The sequence below is a fragment of the Carlito syrichta genome, unplaced genomic scaffold, assembly GCF_000164805.1.
Source record: "Carlito syrichta isolate Samal-C Ts95f unplaced genomic scaffold, Tarsius_syrichta-2.0.1 Scaffold315803, whole genome shotgun sequence".
In the NCBI taxonomy this organism is placed as follows: domain Eukaryota; kingdom Metazoa; phylum Chordata; class Mammalia; order Primates; family Tarsiidae; genus Carlito; species Carlito syrichta.
The window spans coordinates 588548-602655 of record NW_007259899.1 but is presented as its reverse complement, the minus strand read 5'-3'; the positions used below and the strand labels follow the sequence as shown (position 1 = coordinate 602655).

At 45.1% G+C, this 14108-nt stretch overlaps 1 protein-coding gene across 1 annotated transcript in view; it reads left to right on the top strand.

Moving 5' to 3' along the window:
- The window catches only part of PLEKHG1 (pleckstrin homology and RhoGEF domain containing G1), a 151509-nt gene extending 147245 nt beyond the window's left edge, over positions 1-4264 (top strand). The window contains exon 16 of the mRNA XM_008073281.2: positions 3100-4264. Coding sequence (XP_008071472.1) covers positions 3100-4163 — 1064 coding nt within the window. The 3' untranslated portion in view covers positions 4164-4264. The remainder of the gene's footprint in view (positions 1-3099) is intronic.
- Positions 4265-14108: the final 9844 nt, after the last annotated feature.

Below are 14108 nucleotides of genomic sequence, written 5' to 3'. Positions count from 1 at the left end.
GCCACTGCACTCCAGTCTGGGTGACAAAGTGAGACTCCAACTCAAAAAAAAAGAAAAAAAGAAAATGGGCTCAAAATAAATGACAGGAACTCAAGTTGAAGAGTATTTAGCTTTTTTATTTTTTTGAGCTGGAGTCTTACTTTGTCGCCCAGGCTTGGAGGGCAGTGGCATGCTCACAGCCACTGCGACCTCGATCTGCTGGGCTCAGGTGATCCTTCTGCCTCAGCCTTCCAAGTGGCTGAAACTACAGGTGTGTGCCACCACACCTGACTAATTTTTTGATTTTTTGATTTATTGTAGAGATGAGGTCTTACCAAGTTGCCTAGGCTGACCTTGGAGCCCTGGACTCAGGCAATCCTCTCATCTAGGTCTCCCAAAGTGCTGGGATTACAGACTTGAACAACTGCACCCGGCCTTGTTTAGTTTAATTTCAAGGAGTAATTTGCTCATAACAGGTCACTAAAAATATAAATAGCTTAAAGAAGAAGAAAACATAATGTTACCTCCTGGTGATCGTAGATGGGATGGATTTCCTTCACAGACTGTGTCGATGTGGTCTGAGCAATCTGAAATCTTTGATTCTAATGGATCATGTGGGTACCTGGATTGGGACAGATCTTGAAATTGACATCTCTGGGTTCCCAATCTTTTTTTTTTCTTTGAGTTGGAGTCTCATTCCTTTGCCCAGGCTGGAGTGTAGTGGCATGCATGCTCACGGCCACCCCAGTGTCGACCTTCTGGGATCCAGCAATCCTTCCGCCTCAGCCTTCCTCATAGCTGGAACTATAGACGCATGCTACCACGCCTGGCTATTTTTTATTTTATTTTATTGTAGAGATGAGGTCTTGCCAGGTTGCCCTGGCTGGTCTTGAACCTGTGGACTCATGCAATCCACTCGCCTTGGCCTCCCAAAGTGCTGGGATTATAGGCTGAGCCACTGAGCCCAGCCTGGGTTCCCACTCTTAAGTATTAATGACTCAGGAGAATCTGCTATCCATATCATGGTTCAGTTAATATCTTTTTTTTTTTGAGTTGGAGTCTCACTCTGTCACCCTGGCTAGCACCTCCACGCTCACAGCCACCACAGTCTTGACCTGCTAGAATCAGATGCTCCTTCTGCCTCAGCCTTCCAAGTAGCTGGAACCACAGACATGCACTCCCACGCCTAGCTAATTTTTAAAAATTTATTGTAGAGATGGGGTCTTGCCAAATGCCCAGGCTAGTCTCGAACCCATGGGCTCAGGCAATCCTCTCACCTCCGCCTCCCAAGGTGCTGGGATGATAGACATGAGCTACCATGCCCAGCTCAGTTAATATCTTTTGAAATGTCTGTACAGGCTATGCACAGTGGCTCACACCTGTAATCTCAATACTTTGTAAGACCAAGGTGAGAAGATCGCTTGAGGTCAGAAGTTCAAGACCAGCCTGTGCAACATAGTGAGACCCTATCTCTACAAAAAATAAAAAATAAATAAGCCAGGTGTGGTGGTGTGTACCTACCTGTACTAGCTACTCAGGAGGCTGAGGCTGGAGGATTGCTTGAGCCCAGGAGTTTGACGCTGAGGTGAGCTGTGATCATGCCACTGCACTCCAGCCTGGGGGACAGAGTGAGATTCTGACTTTCTCACACACACACACACACAAACACACAAAATGTTTTGTTTTTTTTTAAAGAAATATCTGTTCTCAGAAGTGGTGCAAAGGGGGAAATGGCCTCATAGCTTAATTTTTAAGTGGCAAAAGCTTTTGTGAAAGTAACTGTCATGCCATGATTTTTTTTACCAGTAGTAGAAAGCATTAGATTATTAAGTGTATGCACAGACATTTCCTTCTTCTTTTTTTTTTTTTTTTGAGTTGGAGTCTCACTCCTTCACCCAGGCTAGAATGCAGTGGTACGCATGCTCATGGCCCCAGTGTCGACCTGCTGGGCTCCGGCGATCCTTCTGCCTCAGCCTTCCGAGTAGCCAGAACTACAGATGTGTGCTACCACGCCTGACTATTTTTTATTTTATTGTAAAGACAAGGTCTCGCCGAGTTGCCCGGGCAGGTCTCAAACCCACAGGCTCAGGCAATCTACTCGTCTCGGCCTCCCAAAGTGCTGGGATTACAGGCTGAGCCACTGAGCCTGACAGGCGTTTCCTTCTTAATGTCTTGGTGGCACAGGAGGGTGGATAAGGAGATGCGAGTTAGTTAGCACATGTGGTTTGTGGCCAAGCACAGGGGCTGACACCTGTAATACCAGGCATGGGATTTTGGGAGGTTGAGGTGGAAGGATTGCCTGAGGCCAGAAGTTCGAGACCAGTCTGGGCAACATAGTGAGACCTCATCTCTACAATAAGTCAAAAAATTATCCAGGCGTGGTGTCGCGTACCTGTAGTCCCAGCTACTCGGGAGGTCAAGGCTGGAGTATCACCTAAGTCCCGGAGGTCGAGGCTGCCATAAGCATTATTGTCATGGTCATGCCACTGCACTTCAGCCTGGGCAACAGAGTGAGACCCCGACTCAAAAAGCAAAAGAAAGAAACAATACTTGTGGTTTAGAAGTACTGGCAGTGGGGCTTCCCTTAGACTTGGGTCCCCAGGCAGAAGGCAAGAAGTGTAGAAACAGCTGCCAGGAGCTTTTGTCTGAGAACAAAGAAAAATGGTAAGAAGTCAGAGGTAGCCACTGCATTGTGGATCGTGGTCAGATGTCTTTTTAATGACCACTTGAGTTATTTTTCATTGACCAGGGCTTAAGTGCTGACTTTCTCGTTTTCTTTTCAGCACTTGATACTGTTTCATGCTTGTAAAGAACACTAGAAACTTTCATTCCATAGAGTGGACCCTTGCAGAACTGCTGTTGTAACAAAATAATGCAGAATTAGAGTCAATTCAATGAACTTGTAGGCGGCATTTTTGTTTATAGTAGACCATGGATTATTTTAATAGTTTGTGCTGCTTAGTGGTCAATGATTACTCATCCTCAAAAATGTCACTGAAAAGTATTGTCTGCTGTTAAAACTGTTTTAACACGTGGGTTAGAATGTTGCCTTCTTATTTATAATCTACTTACACAGGAATACGCCTATGTGTATTTATTGTTTCCGTATTTGCCTTCCAGGTGCCAGGATTGCTGAGTATTCCCAATTGTATGACCAGATTGTATTCCGAGAGACACCCCTTAAAATCCAGAAGGATGACTGGCCCAGCCCTCAGGGACACTCCCTGCTCCGGTCTGCATCACCTTCCCGGGCCCATCATGGTAGTGAGGATTGGCTTCTGCATTCAACCTATAGTAACGGAGAGTTAGCAGACTTCTGTCCTCAGCCGGAGCCAGACTTGAGGTCAAGATATCCCACTTTCGAGGTCGGTACCAAAAACACCCCCAGACAGTTGTCGGCCGCGTGCTCCGTGCCTTCTCTTCAAGCCTCTGACCCTCTGCTGGGCTCCCTGCAAGGGTGCGGCGTGGTGGTAAGTCAGCCCCACAAAGAGAATTTGTGCAAGGGCCCTCTTTACAACTCTCTGGGTCGGAAAGGGATCAGTGCTAAATCTCAGCCTTATCCCAGGTCCCAGTCATCTTCCTCCATCTTGATAAACAAGTCCCTGGACTCCATCAACTACCCTAGTGAAATGGGGAAGCCGCAGCTGCTGTCTTTACCCAAAAGTTCGAAGTGCGACAGTCACCAGGACTCGCTGCTGGGTATCGCGGACCTGCGTCAACAGGGCACTGAAGCGCTTTCTGACCTCACACTCCAGGACTCACAGAAAGTTTTGGTAGTCAATAGAAATTTACCCTTGAATGCCCAAATAGCGACTCAGAACTATTTTTCCAATTTCAAAGAGACTGAGGGAGACGAAGATGATTATGTGGAAATAAAGTCAGAAGAGGACGAGTCAGACCTGGAGTTGTCTCACAGTCGCAGGAGGAAACCCGACGCCAAGGTTATGAACACGGACTTCTCTGCTCACGTCTGCATCAGCAACGTGTCCTGTCCTTTGGATAGTCCATGCACTCCAAAAAAGCCAGTCAACAGCAAACTCGGGCTATCTCCATATCTCACACCCTATAGCGATTCTGACAAACTGAATGACTATCTTTGGAGAGGGCCATCTCCCAATCAACAAAACATTGTCCAGTCTCTAAGGGAAAAATTTCAGTGTCTTAGTTCGAGCAGTTTTGCTTAGGGTTCATAATAATAGCTGCCTGAATTAACTTCTTCTTATGCTCATAAAAGATCAGATACCGATGAGGTGTTTTCTGTGGACCAGACTAAACAGTTTTGTAATAACCAGAGGTGTAAAATATACTATCTTTCACAGCACAACTTTTTGAAAAGGCTCACAATGCCGCCGGGATTGTATTGAACATTGGCAGGTAACAGTGTGTTTTCTGATGCTTGCTGTCATGTTTCCTATAAGTCAGTCTTATTTGAAAATGTTGAGGCTTGCTTTCTTTTTAACATGATGGCCATGATATTTTTCCCCCATATCTTGACAATAATGCCCCTCATTCTTTAAGAGATGCAATAATCCGACCGGGGGCGGTGGATCAAGCCTGTAATCCCAGCACTTTGAGAGGTGGAGGCAAGAGGATTACCTGAGTCCAGGGGTTCAAGACCAGCCTGGACAACACAGCAAGATCTCATCTTTACAGTAAACCCAAAAATGAGTCGGGTGAGGTGGCGCACACCTGTAGTTTTAGCTATTTGGAGGGCTGAGGTGGAAGGATCGCCTGAGCCCAGCAGGTTGAGGCTGCAGTGGCTGTGAGCAGAGTGCCACTACGCTCCAGCCTGGGAGACAGAGTGAGACTCCCACTCAAAAAAAAAAAAAGAAGAAAGAAAGAAAGAAAAAGAAAGGCAATAATCCTCTCATAGTATCCAGCAGCACCAAGTAATTTCATCCTATGACTCAAAGGCAGGAAGGAGACTTTTTCACAAGGAAACTAATACTGTTGAAAGAATTATGCTGCTTATACCTTGCATTTGTGTTACATGTGTGGCAAGACCTCAGGATAACGTAAGCCTGAAATCTCGAACTGGTGTGTAGTCTATGGTGCCCATTTTAGGGTCTCTTTCTTTATTTTTTTTTTTTTTAATTGGAGTTTCACTTTGTCACCCAGGCTGGAGTACAGTGGTACGCTCTCGGCCACCACAGCCTCGACCTGCCAGGCTCAGATGATCCTTCTGCCTCAGCCTTCCAAGTGACTGGAACCACAGGCATGCGCCACCACACTCAGCTAATTTTTTTTATTTATTATAGAAATGAGATCTTGCCAAGTTGCCCGGGCTGTTCTTGAAACCTAGGGCTCAGGCGGTCCTCTTGCCCCGGCCTCCCAAAGTGCTGGGATTACAGGCCATTTTAAGGTTTCTATGCTAGTATTCCTATGTCACTTCATTTTCATGCAGAAACTGTGTGACTCTTGAAAATTAAAATGTAGCAAGACCAACTTGCCATAAGCAAAAAACCCTTACCTGTACTCCTAGACAAGGCCCAGAGAACATGCTGCTTGTAAAGTTTAGTATATAATTTTTAGGTGAAATGAATGATGTCCTTAATGTCTTAAAAAAAAAAAAAAGGAGCTGGGTTCGGTGGCTCAGCCTGTAATCCTGCACCTTGGGAGGCTGAGGTGAGTGGATTGCCTGAGCCCGCGGGTTCGAGACCCGCCTGGGCCACTTGGTGAGACCTCATCTCTACAATAAATCAAAAACTTAGCCGGGTGTGGTTGCACATGCCTGTAGTTCCAGCTACTTGGAAGGCTGAAGCGGAAGGATCGCCGGAGCCAGTGGCTCAAGGCTGCGGTGGCCGGGAGCGGCCACTGAACTCCAGTCTGGGCGACAGAGTGAGACTCCGACTCAAAAAAAAAAAAAAAAAAGCTCAATAAGATGCAAATTGACTTAACTATTAGAGAAGATGGGATGACTTCTGGGAACCCCTTGATGATCTCTTCATATTACAGATGAAAGAGGAAAACAAAACAAAAAAACTCCAGACCTGTCATTTATGCCTATCTCTTAGCAACACAAAGTTAATAAGGAGCTAAAATAAGACAAAGCACTTTAGAGCTTCTCTTTTCAGGCCAAGTGTGGTGGCTCACACCTGTACTCCCAGCACTTTTAAGAGGTCAAGGTGGGAGGATTGTATGAGCTCAGGAGTTTGAGACCAGCCTGAGCAACATAGCAAGACTTAGTCTCTACAAAAAATAAAAAACTTATCTAGGTGTGTTGGCACACACCTGTAGTCCGAGCTACTTGGGAGGCGGAGGCAGAAGGGTGGCCTGAGCCCAGGAGGTTGAGGCTGCAGTGAGCCATGATCGTGCCACTGCACTCCAGCCTGGTAACAGAGTGAAACCCCAACTCAAAAAATAAAAATAAAGTTACTCTTTTCAGAGCAGTTTTTCACATGTACTTTCATGAGTTTTGGACTACCAAATGACCTTCTTGGTGCCAGCTCTGAGGAGTCACTGCAGGAATGGGTCAGGAATCTATTTCTAGATCATAAGTAACATCTTAAGTTGTTTCGAGGCATATGGAAGAACAGTCTTAGTTACTAGGTTCTGAGTAATAACATCTTACTTTTGTGTTGCAACTCTGATTTTCATACAGCATTTCATTGTGATTCTATATACTTACTCCTTAAGAAAGGAAGCAAAACAAAGCAAGATGTTGTGACCAAAAAGAAAAATCAAAGAAACTAATGAGAAAAATAAAGGCAGATGCATTGCTACTTTATAAAAATACCCCATGTTATTAAAGACTCCGGTTAATGCAGCAAGAATGTCTTGTCAAACAGTGGCCTGTGTATTCTCATTTTAGGCAGGTGTATGTTCTCTGACCCTTCCCCAACCCCTCAGTTTCCATTTTAAAAATGCAGTATGTGTAAGGAAAGGGCTCTGGGTTTTTCCTTGAAAGATAAGCAGTGATCAGGAATACATGACATCTCATCATAATCTTTGTCTCTTTTTAATTCTGACACTTTATAAAATGTGACCACTCTTACGTACCCAAGGCATTTGTTTTTCTTTTTAAAGAACAGCAACAACAAAAAACCAAGTTTCTTGCTTCTCCAAACTATTCTTCTTACAGCTTATAAAGTCCATAATGAATAGCATGGTTCTAAAAACATTCCTTTCCTTGCCTTTGTTTAAAGATGATACAAGTTTTCAACGTTAAGCAGCATCAAGAAAGATAAGCACTGTAGGAAAGTATGTTCTTGCTAGACAAGTGTGTAAGTGCATTTGTATGACCTATTTAAAAAAAATTATCTGACGCTTGTCCCAGGAATGCAGTTTCCCATCTTTGCTTTTCAAGTTGTATGACCCAATTCTATATAGCTCATATTACTGTTGTCTCTCTCAGAAATTATTAATTCCTTTCACCAGTGTCTCATTGCACGACTTTGATGTCACCTATAGGAATACACCTCATTGCATGAAGGTGGATGTCTTGCTGTATAAAATGTCTATGTGGCTTTAGGTTCTAGGACAAATCTGTAGTTTTATAGATCGTTTCTGTTGGCCAAGATGCAGATTTTGAGAGCTGTGTGTATATATAATCATGTTTGTATTTTTCCTCAAAGTTATCGATTAATTGCTTTTGTTTAAAATAGTTTCTTTTGGAAGTGGGGTGGGATGTGTATAATTGGGGGGGGTTATATGTACTTAAAAGTATGTCAAGTTCTTAATTAGTTTCCTGTCATGAAGGTTCATTTTATTTTTTTTTAATAAGTTCACTCTTCACCAATTCTATTCTTTGTGGGGAAAATGCATCTAGGAAAGCATAGTTTAAATACTGTATATAAGACAATGAAAGTTAGTAATGTCCATTATTTAATAAAGTTTGTAAAGTACAAAGTAAATTATCCTTGAATTAATGTGTTTATTCTAGAAAGTCAAGATTTTTCCAGATTACATGTGGCTCTCATACTTTTTGTTCTGTCTCATAAACTACACAGAAAATGGTTCACATCACAATGATAGAGTGGCCCATGGCAGAGCATTTTCTTTTTTTTTTTTTTTGAGTTGGAGTCTCACTCTGTCACCCAGACTGGAGTGCAGTGGCCACTCCCGGCCACCTCGGCCTCGACCTGCTGGGCTCCGGCGATCCTTCTGCCTCAGCCTTCCAAGCAGCCGGAATTACAGGCATGCGCTACCACGCCCAGCTGATTTTTGATTTATTGTAGAGATGAGGTCTTGCTGCCCAGGTGGGTCTCGAACCCGCGGGCTCAGGCAATCCACTCACCTCAGCCTCCCAAAGGCGCGGGATTACAGGCTGAGCCACCGAGCCTGGCAGCAGAACATTTTCTAAATCTTTGGGTTACTTTTGAAATATTGAATTTAGTACATGGGAGGATTTTGTTTTCTTAATAGGCAGTTAAATTAAACATATCACTAACTTGATTTTTTAAAAATTTTGTTGTAACAGAAGACATCCTTTTAACTGTTTCATTATTTAATCCAAAAAATTAATGTAAAAGTTATTAGGTACAAATTAAACTTTTTTTCTTTTCAGTCAGAGTCTCATTCTGTTGGCCAGGCTTGAGCGCAGGCGCATGCTCATGGCCACCGCAGTCTCAACCTGCTGGGCTCAGGTGATCCTTCCATCTCGGCCTTCCAAGTATCTGGGACATCAGGCGTGTGCCACCATGCCTGACTAATTTTTTTATTTACTGTAAAGACAAGGTCTCCTCATGTTGCCCAGGCTGGTCTCGAACCCCTGGACTCAGGCAATCTCCTCGCCCTCACCTCCCAAAGTGCTAGGATTGCAGGCGTGAGCCACTGCACCTGGCAAGGTTTTCATGTAATTTCATGTTATGAATTTTCTTTGATAGACAAAAATTTTATAAGGAATAAAAGCATGCTAATAGAAATTGATAATTATGGACACTGTCTAAAGCAATTCCCTTTCCAAATATGAGCATAATGCCCTACTTCATTATAATGAAAATGCAGGTTACCTGACTCCTCACACAGAAGAAAATTGCTTGTCATTGTTTCTTCAGGGTGTTGAAGACTCTCTGTTCCACCTTGAGGCTGAAAATGGATGGGTGTGCTGTGAGTCGTGAGAGTTCAATTTGGAGAAGCCAATGACAGTAGAAAAACCATGTCCTATGTAAATTCTGTACATATTTTTTTTTTTTTTGAGTCGAAGTCTCACTCTGTCGCTCAGGCTGGAGTCCAGTGGCATGCTCACAGCCACCATAGCCTAGACCTGCTGGGCTATCCTGCTGCCTCTGCCTTCCAAGTAGCTGGAACTGCAGGTATTTGCCATCAAGCCCGGCTAATTTTTCTTGATTTATCGTAGAGATGAGGTCTCTACAGGCGTGTGCTAATTTTTCTTGATTTATCGTAGAGATGAGGTCTCGTCAAGTTGCCCAGGCTGGTCTTGAACCTGTGGGCTTAGGCAATCCTCTCACCTTGGTCTCTCAAAGACATAAATTCTTAAGGGGAAAAAATATTAAAAATTAGCAGGTTTGGGCCAGATGTGGTGGCACACACCTGTAATCTCAGCACTTTGACAGGCTGAGGCAGAAGAATTGCGTGAGCCCAGGAGTTCAAGATCAGCCTAGGCAACATAGTGAGACCTCATCTCTTCTCTACCAAAAATAAAAAATTAGTTGGGTGTGGTGGCGTATACCCGTGGTCCCAGCTACTTGGGAGGCTGAGGTGGGAGGATCACTTGAGCAAGGAGGTCAAGGCTACTATGAGCTGTGATCATGCCACTGTACTCCCTGGGTGACAGAGTGAGACCCTGATTCAAAACAAACAACAAAACAGGTTTATAATGAGCTAAACAGATGTTGAACATTAATATATAATAACATCTGTCTATTAAGTTGGCTATTAAGAAGTTACAAAACTGGAGGGAAAAAAAGTTGAGTCAAGGTCTTATTCTGTCGCTCAGACTGAAGTGTAATAACACCATCATGGCTCACTGCAGCGTCAACCTCCTGGCCTCTGGCAGACCTTCTGCCTCAACCTCCTGAATAGCTGGGGCCACAGGTGCATGCCACTACACCTGGCTACTTTTTTTAGCTTTTTCACTTTTTGTAGAGACAAGGTCTCGCTGTGCTGCCCAGGCTGGTCTCAAACTCCTGGGCTCAAGCAGTTCTCCCTCCTCAACCTCTCAAAGTGCTGGGATGAAAGGCGTGAGCCACCATGCCCAGCCCACCAAAAATCTCTATTTTGAAGAGCAAATGTTAACAATACTTCAAGAGGTCTGACATTCCCCTGACTTTCTGGATAGTGGTATTTGTACTCAATTCTATCACCCCTAAAAGGATTACATTAAGAGAAACTACTTAAACCTTTTTGCTAATTTACGTGTGTCTATATGCCATTAAAGATGTGGAGTACAATTCAGGGTTAGGCATACAAATATTCCTTATGCAGGTACCCTTGTTGATAAAGTGTGTCACCTCCATATGCCTTTATTTTAACTTAAAACTTGTTCTAGGGATAAGATCTAGAGCTTTCGATTGTTTGTTCAATGCTTCTTGTTTACATATATATAAAGACGTAGCATTCTCTCACATTTCTTTTTTTTTTTTTGAGTTGGAGTCCCACTCTGTCACTTAGGTTGGAGGGCAGTGGCACGCTCCTGGCCACTGCAGCCTCAACCTGCTGGGCTCAGGTGATCCTTCCATCTCAGCCTTCCAAGTAGCTGAAACTACAGGCATATGCCACCATGCCCGGCTGGTTTTTTTGTAGAGATGTGGTCTCATCAAGTTGCCCAGGCTGGTCTCGAACCTGTGGGCTCAGGCAGTCCTCTCACCTTAGCCTCCCAAAGTGCTGGGATTATAGGTGTGAGCCACCATACCCGGCCTTTTTTTTTTTTTGAGTCGGAGTCTCACAGTCACCCAGGCTAGAGTACAGTGGCCACTGCAGCCTCCGCCTGCTGGGCTCAGGAGATCCTTCTGCCTCAGCCTTCTAAGTAACTGGAACTACAGGCGTGTGCCACAAAACCTGGCTAATTTTTTGATTTATTGTAGAGATGAGGTTGTGCCAAGTTGCCCAGGTTGGTCTCGAACCCCTGGACTCAGGCAATAATCCTCTCTCTTCTGCCTCTCAAAGTGCTGGGGTTACAGGTGTGAGCCACTGTGCTTGGCAACTAAGTTTTTAAAAATTCACAGCACTCTGGCCTAGTATGGTGACTCATGCCTGTTGTCCCAGTTACTTGGGAGGTTAAAGTGGAAGAATCACTTGAGCCCAGAAGTTTGAGGCTGCAGTGAGCTATTAGTTCGTTGCACTCCAGCCAGGGCCACAGAGCAAGACCCTGCCTCTAAAAAATTAATTAAATGAAAAATTATCAGCCAGGTTCAGTGGCTCAGTCTGTAATCCCAGCACTTTGGGAGGCCGAGGTGAGTGGATTGTCTGAGCCCATGGGTTCAAGACCTGCCTGGGCAACTTGACGAGACCTCATCTCTACAATAAATCAAAAACTAGCCGGGCGTGGTAGCACGCGCCTGTAGTTCCGGCTACTTGGAAAGCTGAGGCAGAAGGATCGCCGGAGCCCAGAGAGTCGAGGCTGCGGCGGCCGGGAGCGGCCACTGCACTCCAGTCTGGGTGATAGAGTGAGACTCCAACTCAAAAAAAAAAAAATTATTTTAAAAATTCACAGCACCCTCAGAAATCCAATGTCATCTGACTTTCTTTCCCCCCCCCACACACACTTTCTTTCTTACTCCTATTAGGTAGATCAGGGGAAGGTGGCATTTTGGAAAGACTCTCTGCCCCTTTTCCAGCTCATGGCTGGTGGAATTCCAGAAACATTTAAACTGCAATTTCCAGAACCTAAGCTCAGCATATACATGGGCACGTGAAGGAGGGATTAAGTTCCATTCAGACCAAATGCCTGTCCGAATAACTGCTTTTGATGTCAAGAGAGCACAGAGCACCCCTGCACTGCACACAGGTGTGGAGTTTTTTTTTGAGTTGGAGTCTCCATCGTCCCGACTGGAGTGCAGTGGCACGCTCCGGGCCACCGCAGCCTCGACCTGCTGGGCTCCGGCAATCCTTCTGCCTCAGCCTTCCAAGTAGCTAGAACTACAGGCGCGCGCTACCACGCCTGGCTAATTTTTTTGATTTACTGTAGAGATGAGGTCTCGCCAACTGGCCTGGGCGGTTCTCAAACCCGCGGACTCAGGCAATCCACTCACCTCGGCCTCCCAAAGCGCTGGGATTATCATATGACTCAGCAACTCCACTTCTGCATATATGCCCAAATTAACCGAAAATAGGACTTTGAAGGGATATTTGTTTACCCATTTTTTTTTTTGTTGGATTCTCACTCTTTCACCCAGACTGGAGTGCAGTGGCCGCTTCCAGCCACCGCAGCCTCAACCCACTGGGCTCCGGCGATCCTTCTGCCTCAGCCTTCCAAGTAGCTGGAACTACAGGTGCACGCTACCACACCCGGCTAATTTTTGATTTATTGTAGAGATGAGGTCTTACCAAGTTGCCCAGGCAGGTCTCGAACCTGCAGGCTCAGGCATTCCACTCACCTCAGCCTCCCAAGGCGCAGGATTGCAGGCTGAGCCACCGAGCTCGACTGTATACTCATTTTTATGACAGCATTATTTGCAATAGCCAAAAAATGGAAGCAATCCAATGTCCATCAATGGATGAATGAATAAATAAAATGTGGTCCATATAGCCACAGAGCCCAGCCGAGGTGTGGAGTTAATTATGTGAAGTGGAGAGACACGCCCCAATGCTGACATTTTTGTTGCCAAAAGACAAACTTGCCTACTTGATAACTGCATGGCATGCCCAAGGGCAGGAAGGTCCACTTTTGATATCAGTGAAAAGCTGCAACCAGGCACAGAGGCTCATGCCTATAATCCCAGCACTTTGGGAGGCCAAGGTGAGAGGATTGCCTGAGCCCACGGGTTTGAGAGCAGCCTGGGTAACTTGGTGAGACCTCATCTCCACAATAAATAAAAAAATCAGGCAGGCACAGTGGCAAAAACCTGTAGTTCCAGCTACTTGGAAGACTGAGGCGGAAGGATCACCTGAGCCCAGTAGGTTGAGGTTGCGGTGGCCGTGAGTGTACCACTGCACTCTAGCCTGGGCAACAGAGTGAGACTTTGACTCAAAAAAAAAAGAAAGAAAAGAAAAGCTGCAAAGCTCCGTCTTCCTGACAGGGGCTCATTCACAGGCATCACTTCACAAGAAAGTAAGAGAGAGGCAGGCAGTCCCACCCAGCTGGTTCTAAATCCTTGGTTATTCAGCTCAACGTAAAACAACAGGGCTTGACTGGGAAATCTAATCTTCTGCTTTATGGCGTGAACACAAGCTGGAATGGCCTCCTGTTTGTTTAGCAGTATATGGCTCCCTACATCGTTACTATGGGAACATCAAACAAGATCATGGGGTAAGCAGATTCCTTCTTCTATGCTGTGTGTGATAGGCTGGGTATGGTTTGGCCAGAGTCATGCAGGGCAAAAGTATTTGCCAAGACAGTTACTAATTAGGAATCATAAATTTACTAAAAAAAAGATATGTTACAAGCAGTATGCCAGCGAGAATGTGTGCTCCAAAGAAACAGTAGCCTGAGGTTCTTCCCAGTGGACTTTGACTCTTCAGTCAGGATGAGTTTTAGGATTCCCATCATGCATTTGGGTTCCTGGATGCAAATAAGGTAGTTCTGGTTGGTTGATGTTTGACTTTGTAAGCTGCTTAGGTCCCTCTGGAGGCTGTTAAACCTTTACAGTTTCAGTCATCTCATTCTGAGATTTCCTTCCTCAAAATAGTTTACCCAATTTACTGCATTGATGCTGGCCTGGCTGGGCCTCATGTTCCTCCACACTCTGCAGACCAGTTCAGTCAGAGGCTGTGAACTCCTGGACCAGGGGATGAATCTGGCGAGGCAATACCACAAGAGCTGAGGAGGAGATCAAAAGATGAAAGTCACCCTACGAGGTGGCAGCTTGCCTTGACCTTGGGAGAGATAGCTCCTTTGTTCTCTGTTATAGACTTGGTTGGCAAATTTAAAGCACTCATCTGAGTGCTTGAACACAGGTGTCTTAGAAAGTAATTTCTTTTTTTTTTTGAATTGGAATCTCACTCTATCACCCAGACTAGAGTGCAGTGGCCGTTCCCGGCCACCGCAGCCTCAACCCACTGGGCTCCGG